Source organism: Alexandromys fortis, unplaced genomic scaffold (genome assembly GCF_014885135.2).
Source record: "Alexandromys fortis isolate MF-2015 unplaced genomic scaffold, M_Fortis_MF-2015_v1.1 scaffold_87, whole genome shotgun sequence".
Classification (NCBI taxonomy): domain Eukaryota; kingdom Metazoa; phylum Chordata; class Mammalia; order Rodentia; family Cricetidae; genus Alexandromys; species Alexandromys fortis.
In genome coordinates, this window is record NW_026067971.1 from 7,070,226 (window position 1) to 7,085,218 (window position 14,993).

A 14,993-nucleotide genomic window follows, 5' to 3' on the forward strand; every position below is an offset into this window, starting at 1 on the left:
GTTTCGATTAATCAGAATTTGGCTTTATTGTATCGGCAGATAAGGACATTTATTACACTTTACAATTCATCTGAAGAAGGCAGTCCCAAGAAAGCCGCCATCCAAAGATATTCTCTGAGATCTTTGTCCAGAAGCCGAGTGCAAAATGGCAGCTTCTCTGGAAAGTGTTCGCCCTGTTCTGGGCTTCCATTTAAATAAAGTGAAGTCTACTTTTTTCCACCTCGCTCCCTTAAAGCAAGAATGCTTAAAAGTCGTCTCTTCAAGAGCCCTTTTTGGAGTCTTCCAGGCCATTGTTCTACCTGGGATAGTGAGTCCTGTTCATCTGACATTAGGAAGTACTGAGTAGCGTTGTACTGAAGTGGCAGAAAGGGGAATTGGGGCATCTCATAGAGCTGGAAGCAGCATTGCCATTTGAAATTAAATTTAGTCAAAAGAAGAAAATCATTTTTGACATGTTGGAAAATAAAAAGGACGCATCAGAGATTCTAATATGCCTGCCATCCGTGGCGTTGTTTCTTTAACCGGAGGCAGATGTCCTAATTAAAAAGGAATCTTCTGTAGGTTTCTATTTTAAGGTCAGAGTAATCACTTAAACCTTGATGCTTTTAATGCTTTCTCTGGAAAGAGCTAGCACGCTGAGAGAGTTCACCTCTTGTGGTGCAGACACAGATTAGATTAGCTTGTAGGAGATGTGCACAGTAACTGAAAGAGACCTGGGCAGGAAGCCAGAGAGTCCTGAGGGCCCTTGAGCTCTGGTGCTGATTTGACCTTGGTTGAAGGGACTGGGCTCTGTGCTCCTTAGGCTGCTGTCCCGTCTGGGGACTTTCCCACAAGGCTCTTGGGAAATGTCCAGCAGATTCACCCAGAGATTCAAAGGCACCTTAACCTCCGCTGTGCTGAGTCACTGGTGAGAATGACTTAAGTATGAGAAAGTGGCCTCAGGGTCAGTGTGGTTTAGAGTCCAGAGTGCTGGGCTGTCTGTGTCAGCATCAAAGGGATGGCCCTCTCTAGACCGTCCACGTGTTAGTCGAGACACGCTGTGTGCCTACACATCTTTGTGATTGGGCTTAGCCAGTGGAACTGCGCAGGTGGGCTGTTAGAGTTCTACCATGTTATTTATGTGGAGTTTTCAATGAATTGGACATGGTGGTACGTATCCATCCAATTCCAGCACCCAAGTGACGAGGCAGGAGGGTCATCAAGTGTACGCAGCCAATCCCAACCAGCCAGTTGAGAAACTCAGTGAAACCTCTCTCTCAAATAATAAATAAATAAATCGCCCTGAAACAGTTGCTTGTCGAGCACTCACAGACTGATGAGAAGGGATGGAGCGCACACATCTAAACTCAGTGGGTTATTGCAGTCAAAAAGCTGCCAAGGCAAAAATGACTTGGGAGGACAAACCAGTGCACTGTTTTTTTGTTTGTTTGGGAGTTTTTTTTGTCTTATTTTGGTTTCGGTTTTTTGAGATAGTGTTTCTCTGCATAGTCCTGGCTGTTTTAGAACTCACTCTATAGACCAGGCTGTCCTTGAACTCACAGAGATCCACCTGCCTCTGCCTCTCTGAGTGCTGGATTCAAAGCATGCACCACCACTGCCCAGAAAATGCACTGTGACTGTGATTTCTGTGGACTGGGGTTGAAAAGGGAGCAAGAAAAGAACTGAAGACTTCATCTTACACAGGTCAGGGGAGAGGTGCTACAAACATCTTATAACTTAGAAATCTGGCCATTTGACTTCCTGTGCTTTAGGAAGGAATCATAAACTGTAATGCTTGTAATCTGTTATACTTTATGCTTTTTGTCTTGTTCTGGTTTGTGTGTGTGTGTTTCTTGTTTGGTTTTTTTTTTTTTTTTTTTTTTTTTTGCTCTGCAGTCTTTTCTGTGCACCAGACTGGCAGTCTTGCACTCTCTTCTTCCTGTCTTTGCCTTCCCAGTGCTCAGACTGCAAACATGTCCCCATGCCTGGCTTCTGTATTTTTTTAAAGTAGAATTCTTAGATCATTGATAAGAACCTATGAGTCTTTTTTTTTCCTTTCCCTGTGTGTGTGTTGCATTTTGTTACAAATATCCTTTCTGCAGCTACACTTTTGGAGGTCAGACGTCAACGCTGAGTATCATCCTCTTGCTGCCCACCATATTCTTTTAAGTGCATTTATTATTAGTGTATATACACAGACGTGCATGCCATGGTCTGTTGATAGCGTAAACTCCCTCCTTCTGCCATGTTAGTCCCAGGGACTGAATTCAGGACATCGAGTTTGGCAGCAAGTGCTTTTACCCACTGAGCCATCTTGTAGGCCTTCCACCTTGTATTTTGAGACAAGGTCTCTGACAGATCTCACTGTGTAGCCCAGGCTGCCTTGGAACTCACCCTGTAGACCAGGCTGGCCTGGAATTCACAGAAACCCACCTCCCTTTCTCTTGAGTGCTGGAATTAAAGGTGTGAGCCAGTGGGCTCGATGACACACTGTATTTTTCTTTTTTTTTTTTTATCTTAAAGATATATTGCTGGGCCGGACGGTGGTGGCGCACGCCTTTAATCTCAGCACTCGGGAGGCAGAGGCAGGTGGATCTCTGTGAGTTTGAGGCCAGCCTGGTCTACAAGAGCTAGTGCCAGCACAGGCTCCAAAGCTACAGAGAAACCCTGTCTCGGAAAAAAAAAAAAAAAGAGTGAAAGATGTATTGCTGGGCAGTGGAAGTGCATGCCTTTAATTCCAGTACTCAGGAGGCAGAGGCAGGTAGATCTCTGTGAGTTTGAAGCCAGCCTGGTCTACAGAGTGAGTTCCTAGATAGTCAAAGCTACACAGAGAAACCCTGTCTTGAAAAACCAGGAAAAAAAAAAAAAAAAAGGAGTAATAAACAGTGTGGAGGCAACTTTAAAAAAAAAAATGTATTTCCTGATTTTTTTTTTAAGGTTCTTCACCAATATATTGTATGGAGTGTGTTTAACTGTCAAATATTAGGGAATTTTTCACTATATCTCTGTTACTGATTTTTTTGTTCAACTCCATTGCAGTCCAAGAACATTCATTATTTCAGTTCAATTAAATGTGGAGACTCTTCTGCTAGCACAGAATGTGTCTCGGGGAGCATGCTCCTGTACTTGAGAGTTACGTGTGCTTTTTGTGCTCTGAGAGAATCTGTGTCTTTGGGCAGGAGGGATGGCTCGGGGTGGCTCACCGCCCTCTGTGGCTTCAGTCCGAGGTGATCTGATGCCCCTTCTCAGGCACTGCGTTCTCCTTTCTGTGGAGATGTTGTAATACTAAATTGTACCTTTAGTGGAGGTTCTGTTTTCAGTTGTTTTCTGTGAGGGGTGTGAGGCGTTAGGTTCATTTCTTCAAACATTCAGTGCTCTTATTTATAAAGCTGTCTTTCCTAACACCACTGAGGAAGACACACACACTCTACACATACACACTATCACACACACTTTATATACGCATACACTCTACACACATACTCCACACACACACTCTACACACACGCACTCTATACACACACACTCTACACACACTCTATCACACACACATTCTACACACACACTCTATCACACACACACACTCTACACACACTCTACACACACGCACTCTATACACACACACACACACACGCCCAGGCATGGCACCACTCTTCAGGCTGGGCCCTCCACCATTAATCACTCATTAAGAAGATGCCCCACAGGCCTGCCTGCAGCCCAGTCTTACAGAGGCATTCTCTCAGCTGAGGTTCTCTGTTGTCCAGTGAGTCTGGCTTGTCTTACACTGGCATGAAACTAGCCAGCACAGGTATGTGACTCTTGCGTGGTATAAGTTTTAGCATAGACTGTTCTTCTCTTGCTTTGGGATGGCAGGTAGACTTGATCACGTTGTCATAGTCAAGGGTGGGCTGATTTAAAGTTGGCGTTACAAGGACATGTTTGTTTCCTGATCTCTTTGTCCTAGAGTCTTAGAGTTTGACCTTAAGGATTCAAACTTGAATCCAGGGTTGTCTACCAAAACTCCTTTTTAATATGCCAGGTTGTCATAGTGCCTGTCAGTGAAGACTGCCAGGATGCTGCCCTGCCTCTCCTCCTTCTAACTACTTCTCACTTGGGCGGTCTCCCTGGTGGGAAGTTCAAATGCTGAGTCTCCATCTCCTTGTCTGTCTTTTCTCTTATATATCTAACAGCGTGGTCACAGAGATGCCTTTAACTCATGCTTGTCTAGTACATGTACATAGGTGTGTGTGCAGCCATATGTGCGAGTCAGCCGTTGGCCGAATGCCCTTCCCTTTCCCCCTTCTCCACTCCAACCCATCCCCCAAAAGAGTGCAGTCCTGTTCTGTACGTCTTAGTCAGTGCACATTCTCAGACCTGTGGAAAAACCCAATGTAGATAAAAATCTGTGGATATTTAAAACTAAATAATTGATTAATATTTTTTGAGAAAACATCATGAAAATTCAAAAGGAAATCTCCCTTCTGTCACTTCCTCAGACTAGAATACAGCCTGTACTGAACACAACTGTGATGATTCTAAGCTGGAGCTCAGAACCTCTGCTGCAAAGTCTTTCTTTAAAAAAAAAAAAAAATCACGGACAGTGATTTTCACGTCTTTCCCTTTTTGTAAAATTTATTTTTGTTTTATGTGTGTGAGTGTTGGGCCTGCATGTACCTGTGAGCACCATATGTGTGCCTGGTGCGCCCAGGCCATAAGAAGATGTCTGATGCCCTAGAACTGGAGCTGTGGATGGCTGTCAGCTGCCTGTCAGTTTGGGAACCCACCTTGAGTCCTCTACAAGAGCAGCTAGAGCTCTCAGCCCCCGAGCCGTCTCTTCATCCCCCATCTCTTTTTTATTGATGTTCCCGAAAGTTAGGAAATACATCTTTGGTCTTCATTTCTCCATTTGCAAATGGCTTATTTTCTTAGTCTTGTAAATATAAAGAGCTTTTAAGACAACGTGTTTAAGTGATAATAAGGGCACTGTAACTGGTGTTTTACTCAACTTAATTTGTTTATTGGTTCCATATTTTGAGACAGGGTCTTATGAGGTAGCCCAAATTGATTTTGATCCTCCTGCCTCAGCTTTCCAAGTGCAGGATTATAGGTGTGTGCCGTTAAGCCTGGCTTTTGAGTTAATGTTTTAAACAAACAATGTTTAGATATTTAGACGTTTATAATTTGTGTTACAGGAATTATATCAGGGAATATAAACAGGACAAATAAGACTGTGTTCACATAGGCTGAAATGAGGAGTTTGATAGGAGCTCCACTTGAGTGTGTGAATGCTCACTTGGTTTCCTCCTCTTTCTTTAGGGCCATTTTAAGTGCCAGGTCCGGTTATTTTGCTGCCATGCTGAGTGGCTGCTGGGCTGAAAGCTCCCAAGAGTGTGTTACTCTTCAAGGGTAAGTAAGTAACATTTCCGAGTCACCAAGGGCACACAAAGCACTCACGCTCCGTGTGTTCAGTGGAACTCAACACTGACTTTCTGAAACAGCAGTAGGGGGCGTTCAGTAATAGAGATTGGCCCTGTAACGGATACCAGAATCAAGTGCCTGAAATAACAGACCCGTGTCATCACAGTTCAGAGTGTCAACAAAGCTGGCATCCTCCACGCTTTCCTTAGGTGTGGACCGCCACTTTCCGCATCTCACGTGGCCTTTGCTGTGTGTGTGTCTCTAAAAACGCTGACCCTGTCCTACCTCGGCTCCATCTCTGCCATATCTTCAGCTTGCCTCGTGCTGAAGGTTGGGACGTCAGCATTTGAATTTGGGGAGGACACAGTCGCTTTATAGTGGGGACATTCTGATTATGGGGTATTCTAATGGTACACTGGAAGGTTTATATCCGTGGGTAAGTGGGGTGAAAAGGTAGATTTATCGGTGACATTATCAGTGTTGAAAAGCAGCTTAGGGGACTGGAGAGACGGTGCAGTGGCTAGAGCCCTCCCTGCCCTACAAAGATCCTTGTCAGTTCCCAGCTCCCATGTTGGACAGCCCACAGATGTGTGCAACTCCAGCTCCAGGGATCTGATGTCCTTTTCTGGACTCCGTGGGCACCAGCACACAGAGACACATAAATAAAAATTTTTAAAAATCTTAAAAACAAAACAAAATGACTTAAAAAAATCTATATTCATACTGATGCTATCTCTTTCTTTGAGATGGATTTAAAATGTCCTCTGAGTGTAGGAAAGGTGGAGCCAGCAGGAGCCAGGTCTCTTCAGGGTAGTGTTCGTGAGGGCAGTTACTCTGTGTTAGTTTTGGAAATTGACCCAGGGCCTGCTTTATGTAGTTTAGGTATCTTTTCTTTAATTGTCAATATATCCTAGTAAAACTGAATTCAGTGAGAATTCAGATTAAGGAATAATTCTTCTTTAATTTAGAATTCAACTTTTTAAAGCCTTTCTCTACATTTATGGTGTGTGTGTGCATGTGTGTATGTGTGTGTGTGTGCGTGTATGTATGTATGTGTCTGCATACACATACATGTACGTACCACAGCATATGTGTGGAGTTAAAAGACATCTTTTAGGAGGCTGCTCTTTGCTCTCATGGTGGGGTCAAGGGCTCAAACTCAGATTGTCACCTTGCATGGCAAGGGTTTTACCTACTAATTCAACTTCCTGGCTTTCATTTAAAATGACATTTGTTTTGTTGCTAAAGGCCAAAAAACTATATTGATTAAGGGATTCCTCAGCAAAAGAACATAATGTGTCTAATTTTTTTCCTGTAACAATCTTAAAATTTTGCATAAGTTGGTGACATTTTTAACTACCTGGCACATACCAAGTATACCTTTGTTCCTCTCTGTCCTCAGCAAATGGGTAACAATTCCACCTCATGCTTTCTGTGCTTCCTCCCTCTCCTCATGCCAGTCAGTCTCTGAGGTAGAGACGGGAGATTCACATACTGAAATGAGTAAAAACAAAACCAGAGAAGGTAGATATCTTTCCAGGTTTACATGATTATATAGAATATGAATCACATTTATTGATTCTTGTTATAAATGTTTTTAATTGGAAAAAGGTTTTCCATATAATATATTCTGAGCAGTTCCCCTCCCCCAGATCTTTCCCCTTCTCTACCCACCCAATTTCATGCCCCTTTTTTCCTTCTCTCTTTAGAAAACAGAAAAACAAATAAACAAAACCCCAAATAAAACAAAACAAAGAAAAAAAACACAAGAAACGCATACACACAAACCAGACCCATAAAAACACAAAATTGGAAGCTAAATATCCAAGCAAAGGAACAGTGAGACAAAAAGTGCCCAAACAAAGCAACATCAGTCAAAAAAAAACTATAAAATACCATTGAATTCATTTCTACTGCTGGGCGGGACCTACCCTGAGTGTGGTTAACATGCCTGGTGAGACTCTAGTGGAGAAATGAATTTTTCTTTGCGTGCTGGTTTCAGTTGCACACAGCTTCTTGATTAGGGGTGGGAGTTCATCTTCACTTCATCTGGCTTAAACCTGTGCGGGTCCTGCGTGTACTGTCACAGTCTCTGTGAGTTCATATGTGCATCACTTCTGCTGTCTCCTTGGAGTCATCCATCCCCTCTGGCTCTTACATCTGCCCACCTCCTCTTCCACGTGGTTCCCTGAGCCCTGCACGTGGTCCGTGTGTGAGCCTCTGTGTTAGCTTCCATCTGCTGCCTGAGGAAGCTTCTCTGAGAATGGCTGAGCGAGGCACTGGTCTGTGGGTCTAGCAGAATCTATGCTCCTTTAGAAGAACAGTGGCAGCTGGGTTTCCCCTAGGACCTTGGCCTATCTTGTCTCAGGTTCTTGGCCACCCAGCATGTCAGGTTCCATCTCTCGGAGTGGACCTCAAATCCAGTCAGACAGCTGCTGGTTATTCCCAAAGCATTTGTGCCACTGTTATGCCCACCGTGTCCTATGCCTGCATTGGGTCATCACTGTAGATCACAGGGTTAGTGCCTGGGGCGATGGTTGCTTTAGTATCACACAGAGTGCCTTCCAGTACTGTGGGCACTGGTCTGTAGGGGCAGAGGCTCTAGTTAGGCGCCAGCTCAACTGTTTGTGTTCAAGTGACATAGGTAAATGTATTACTACCTATTTGTGGAGAAGAGCCAATAGCCAGAGTAGTTTGGTGTTTCCGTGGGGCCCTTTGGCCAACAGCTCACTTAGGGTGTAATCTGTTCCTGACCCTGGAGGATTCAGTTGGTGGCAAACGATGTCTAATTGAGGCATCATCCCCCTGTTGTGTCTGTTTTAAGATGTTCTGGGTTCTTCATGGCCCTTACTGCTATCCCTCCCAGTTTCCCCCCCCCCACTATTAGTCCTCCCACTCCAGCCCCCACCACCCCTCATATCTGTGTGTTTGTTCTCTCTTCCTCAGGAAACCCCCCTCCTTCTAGTCCCTTATTTTACGTCTTTGGTGATCTAGATTGTAATACGCTCAGGGTGATTGCTGCTGGCTCCATCCATTTGCTCCAGCTTTATAGTTTCATTTTAACAGCTGAACTTTTAACTTTATTTTATTAATATTTTTTCTTTATTTTATATACCAACCGCAGTTTCTCCTCCCTCCTTTCCTACCACCCCCTCCCATCTACCCTGTCCCATCCACTCCTCCTGGTCTCCATTCAGAAGGGGGCAGGCCTTCTAGGGTTTGAACAATAAATGGATCTTGTGAGACTGAAAAGCTTCCATACAGCAAAGGACGCTGACCTTTGAGGAAAGAGACACCTATAGAATGTGAGAGGGTATTTACTAATTATACATCTGACAGAAAGTTAGTATTTAGGTTGTACAAAGAACTCAGAAGAGCTGAACATCAAGAAAAGAACCCAGTTTTAAAATGGAAAATAGAACTAAAGAGAGTCCTTAGAAGAAAACCACAAATGGCTGAGAAACACTTTAAAATGTTCAACATCCTTACCCACCAGGGAAACACAAACTAAAACCACGCTGAGATTTCCTCTTACTCTTCTCGGAATAGCCAAGATCAGTGAAAGGTGACAGCTCGTGCCGGTGAGGATGTGGATGAGGGGAACACTCAGCCATTGCTGGTGGGAGCACTGGCTTGCCAACCACTGTGGAAATCAGTGTGGCCATTCCTCAGAAGGCTGAAATCACAACTCTTGGGCATACGCCCAAGGAACTCTGCATCTTACTGTAGAGATCCTTGCCCATCCAGGTTCATTGCTGCTCTCCTCACAGTGGTCAGAAATTGAAATGGCCGAGATGTCCGGGTGATGAAAATATAGTACATTTACACAGTGGGACATTGCTCAACTGTTGAAATGAAATTCACAGGCAAATGGATGTAATCAGAAACAGTCATCCTGAGTGGGTTAACCCAGACCCAGACAGACAAACATGTATGTTTTCTCTTTATTTAGAGTACCCACAGAGGTTAGATAGCTAGGAAGGGACCAGGGGAAAGAAGGGATTTAAGGGGATGTAGAATACGGTGTTGTGAAAGAGATAACAGGGAAATTAGAACAAGGGAATTGAAAGGGTAGGGGAGGACAAGTACACTTGGAAATATGGGGAGGGATAGCTAACACTAAAAACCTTTGAAAAAGCCAAAATAAAACCTGCTACTGTAGCCAGGCGGTGGTGGCGCATGCCTTTAATCCCAGCACTCGGGAGGCAGAGGCAGGCGGATCTCTGTGAGTTCGAGGCCAGCCTGGTCTACGAGAGCTAGTTCCAGGACAGGAACCAAAAGCTACAGAGAAACCCTGTCTCGAAAAATCAAAAAAAAAAAAAAAAAAAAAAAAAAAAAAAAAAAAAAAGAATTAATTTAAGGCCCACTCCATGAGGTGGAACTCATACCTGATATTGTTAATGAGCCTGGAACTAGACAGGTTATGAGGCTTAAGAACCTGCTTTTATTGTGCTATATTAACACAGAAATAAAATGAGTCCTGTGGCATTCTGCTGTACCTGTAGGTTGGTGCATTGCTCGGCCCTCATCAGAGAGCCTTGCTCTTGCAGTAGGTGGTGATTTACAGAGACCCCCCCCCACACACACACTGTGCAACATGCAGAGAGTGAGAGCCCTGAACGGGGTGTCCTTATCACTGCAGGAGAGGGGCAGGAAGATTTTAAGGGCCAGAATGATTCGTGATTTTGAGGAAACAGCATTTCCTAGACAGCAGAGCAGGTGCCCATCCAGACTCAGAGACATGACAACATGCACAAGGCACACACAGGCTATGGCCAGACAGAACCCCAGGAGAAGAGGCAGCGGGCAGAGTCCTACCCCATCCAAGAAGTTGTTCACGAAGGGCAGCTGCTGGGAGAAGGGGGTCCATAATCTTCAGTGGAGTGGCCCCGGGTATACCAGCCATACTCCAGGAGAGCTTGCCAGCATAAATCATGGTTTTTCTCTTACGTTTTTGTTGTTGTTTTAAGAGGAAAAAGAACATGAAATTGGGGAGGAGTTGGGGGAATGCAACAGAATATGATAAAAATAAAAATATACTATATGAAATCCTCAAAGACTAAGATAAAATCCTCAAAAACATATAACAATTTAAACTTATGTATAAAAATCCATAGCTGCTAGGAATGTTTTCATTGGTTTAAGTTTTTTTAGATTTATTTTTATGTTATGTATATGAATGTTTTGTATATGTACATATTTGTATATGTGTATATTGTGTATACTTGTGTTGAAATATGTGTTGAAATAGGAGAGGCGGGGCTGCGTCCCCAACACCCCGGCTGCTTGCTAGCTCATGCCCGAAATAACAACACACAAACTGTATTCATTTAAGAACTGCTTGGCCCATGAACTCTAGCCCTTACAGGCTAATTCTCGCACCTGGACTAGCCCATTTCTAATCATCTGTGTAAGCACCCCAAGGTGCGCTTACCAGGAAGATTCTAGCCTCCGTCCATCATGGTGTCTCTGCTCCAGAGAGCAGAGCCGTTCGGTCCCTCTGGAAGCAGAGCAGAGTCTGACCTCACTTCCTCTTCCGCCCAGAATTCTATTCTGTTTTCTCCTCCCATCTATGTTCTAAGCTATGAGGCCAAGCAGTGTGTTTATTACTTAACCAATGAAATCAACAGATTGATATATGACACTCCCACATCATGTATACATATGTGTGTATGGGTATATGTATATCTGTATACCATGTGTGTTCTGGTGCCTGTGGAGAGGGTGTCAGATCCTCTAGAATTGGAGTTAAGGATGGCTGTGAGCCTACATGTAAATACTGGGAACTGACCCAGGCCTCCTTAGCCTCTGAGCCAACTTTCCAATCTTTGTTTCGTGGTTTTTTTGTTTTGTTTTGTTTTGTTTTTTGATTTAGAGTTTCACTGTGTAGCCCTGACTGGTTAAAAACTTACTACATAGGTTGTCTTGAACTCAGAGATCTGTCTGCCTTTTCCTCCCAACTACTGAGTTTAAAGGTATGCACTACCATGCCTAGCCTAGTGACTGCCTTTAAATTAATATTATAATACGTGAGGTTATTAGAAGAATAAAGGTTAGAACTTCATGTTTATGGGAAAATAGAATGTATCATTGATATTAATTAAACCTTAACTGTTTGTGGATTTGAGCGTTGTTTCTTCTTGCAGCATAACCCAGGGAGAAATGAATGTTGTGATGCATTTCATATATGGGGGGACTTTGGACTTTCCAGACAAAACTAATGTTGGGTATGTATTACTTTTTAAAAGGAAGGTCAAACATAAAAGCTATATAGGTTCTATTTTGAACTATTTTGCAGAAAGTCAATAAAATAGAAGCTTCGCTTTTATTGTCTATTTTGATTGTGTTTGGAGGAATATTTGAAACTGCATTAAATGTGAGGCTAAAAAGATGTCTCTGTGGTAAGAGTACTTGCTGATCTTGAGGAGGCTCACAGCCATCTGCAGCCTGGGTCCAGAAGACCCTGTGCCCTCTTCTGGCTCCAAGGGCATCAGGCACAGGTATAGTATACAGATACACATGCAGGTAAAACACTCACATACACATTTTTACTCTGTGTGTCACTGAGGTGTGAGGGGAATTTGAGACATCTCCAAATTCTTCCTCCTTCCTTGCCACAAAGCAAATCCTGTGTCAGTGCCGACAGTTTTGACCCATGTACATAAAGCAAAAAGTTGAGTTATAATTTAGATCTTTTTTCTGGACATTCTGTATTATCGAGAAATTATTGTGTATTATACTTTGATTTTGCATTTGAGAATTATCAGCTAACGTCTGTTTACTTCAGTCAGATACTGAATGTGGCTGACATGTATGGCCTGGAAGGATTAAGAGAAGTAGCCATCTATGTCTTGAGAAGAGACTACTGTAACTTCTTTCAGAAGGTAATGTTAAGTCTAACACATCACCCAGTCGTCATGTACCGCTGTGCTTAAAAACGCCACCGTCTAACTAATGCACAGTCTTGTTGAGAAATAACCTGAGCTGTGCTTGTGAAAATCAGAAATTAACTGTAATCGTTTTAAGCAAAGTCAGGTTGATGTGCGGATCTATTGACAGTACATAAGGGATCCTGTGTAATTCAGAGATAGAGTACAGAACTCTCGGCACAGGAGGAGGAAAGCTGTTCTTGTCTCTTCCAAGGGCCACACAGAGGCTTTATCGCTTCTTTCCCTTCCCCTGGGTTGATTTCTGAGGGGTTGAACATGTATTTATTCTCACAAGTTGACTGTCTAAAGGGAGATCCTGTGCTGTGCATTTCAAACCCATTTTGTGCTTTTGGCTTCTTTTCTTTAATAGACTTTGGGAATGTAAGTTAATCCATGTATTTATGCTTTTTCTTAATTTGTACATTTTCTATAATTCATTGAGCATGTATTTATTTAATAATAAACAAAAACAACTCTTAAAAGATTTATTTATTTTTTCTCATTAGGTACTTGATGCAATATTACCCATTGTCTGACTTCTAATGTGATTATTTTAGTAACATTTAAATCAGTTTTTATGTTGGGCAGGACGTTTCCTATCTCCCTGAACTAAAGTCAAAGACCATTCCCTCCCATCGTAGGTTCTGTTTAATCTCAGAGGTGGTCATGGCTCTGCCAGGCCCTCTGTAGGAATTAGACCCAGGGAATGGAAGAACGGAAGACTGAACCATTCTCTACTCCACACCCCATTTCCTCAGTTTTAGTCCATGAGAGCAGGAGAGGCTGGAGGCAGATATTACAGTGGCATTAAAGCAGCAGATTTGGCAGATATGGTTTAAAGTAATAGCTGGGAAAACCGCTTTGTGTCAGTTTCTATTCTGAGCTGAACTACATTGTAAAAGTCCTTTCTCTAAGTAATCTTTGCACACAGTTGCCTCTTAATATGTTCACGAGTATATGAGTTAAATGCTGCTTCTTGAATTGTATTTCAGTAATCTACTTAGTATTGTTTTTAATTTGACGGATCATTTGCTGACACTGTAATGAGTTTGAGGGCGGCACACGCACACAGTGGTGCGAGAACCCAGTCCTCACACGTAAGTGTCTGAAAACAAAGGGGGTGTTTTCCTTTATTGAAGTTCTGTGGAACACCCTCTCGTAGACTGCTGCTGTGATATTGAGATGATTCCTAAACATGGCAGCTTTTGTAGACCTTAGTATTTTTGTAATGAAGTTTTGAATGTTACCACTTTTACCTTCAGTCTTCATTAATGCATCACAGTGACTTAAATCTCATAAACTTCTAATAAAATCCCCCGTTGTGCACATTTGGATACATGTGATGGACAGCTGGCCCCAGATCTGCTAAACCTAGGCTTACTCTTTTCAGTAATTTGCTAGCCAGCATTTTGTATAGTTGGGCATATTTGGACTTCCTTAGTAGGTTGTGGAAGGCTTTTCATTTTGATTTTTTTTACAACTAAAATATATTGTAATCAATAATCTCAATATGCCTTCCCAGATTCCACAGACAGGTTCTGTCATTTGCCTCTGGAAACCCTCGGTCATCAGCACGTCATTTCTGTTCTAATCATTTTAATAGAAATTGCTCTTGCTATACATTAAATAGTAGGTTTTGTGTTATATAGGGCTTAGTTGTTCCTAAATGAAGTTGGACTTAGATTTTTTTTAATTCCTGTGATGCTTTATGGTTTCTCAGACGTCTGGTGCTTTTAGGGTGTCAAGTATGTGTATCAGGTTCCTTCTGTCATACTGATTTGCTGTCCTTTATGAGGTGGATCAGAAAGCCAGGTCATTTCATTTCAGGGAATTACCACTATATAATATACATAATGATGTAACGTCTAGTTTTAGGAAAACCAAGAGTATCAGTTACCTTAAAGGGATCATGTTTAAGAAAAACATTAAGGGGCTGGAGAGATGACTCAATGGTTACGAGCACTGGCTGCTCTTCCAGAGGACCCGGGTTCAATTCCCAGCTCCATGTGGCAGTTCAGACACTTGTAACTCCAGTTTCAGGGATCTGCACCCTCTTCTGACCTCCACTGGCAAGACACCTATACACAAAGAGATAAAAGAACAAATAAAATTTAAAAACAAGCATCAATGGTCAGAGCACAATATTACATTCGATCATTTATCTTTCTTAGTTTTTGAGACAGGATCATGTAGCCTGGGCTGAGGCTAGGAGTAACTGCTTACCGTCCCCTCCTCGGTGCTAGCTTTACAGGCATCCATTAGCAGGCTTCATGCATTTTAGACAAGCTCTCTTCCAGCTCAGCTACACCCCAAGCCCTGCATTCAGTTCTTAATTCCTAATGTAATACTTTAACACTTGAAAAATCAAGCTAATAGCAGTTCATAGTTTAAAAGCCTGAAATCACTGCCCTGGTCAGAGAAAACGTTTGTTACACATTTGAAAGTATGCTGTACGGATAGGCTGTTGGTCATCTTGAGTGTTCTGCACACTCACAGTTGCAGCTAACAGATGAGTGTCAGTTTTCTCAGACTGTTAGGTGTAAGCAAGGCTCAGTGAAACCACCTAACCAGACCGGCGCTGGGTAAGAAGACAGGCTTATGGGAGCCTGTCGTTAGAGGGAGTCCAAAGCGGCCATGGCTACTGTGGGATAAAGGTAGCTCCGGGAG

The 14,993-nt window shown here is 42.8% G+C and overlaps 1 protein-coding gene across 2 annotated transcripts in view; it reads left to right on the forward strand.

The window, feature by feature from the left end:
- Btbd8 (BTB domain containing 8) overlaps nucleotides 1-14,993 on the forward strand; it is a 50,981-nt gene that overhangs the window by 17,377 nt on the left and 18,611 nt on the right. For both annotated transcript variants that reach the window (XM_050155587.1, XM_050155588.1), the window contains 3 exons: nucleotides 5,296-5,385; nucleotides 11,544-11,624; nucleotides 12,185-12,281. In XM_050155587.1, the coding sequence (XP_050011544.1) occupies nucleotides 5,296-5,385; nucleotides 11,544-11,624; nucleotides 12,185-12,281 (268 nt within the window). The remainder of the gene's footprint in view (nucleotides 1-5,295; nucleotides 5,386-11,543; nucleotides 11,625-12,184; nucleotides 12,282-14,993) is intronic.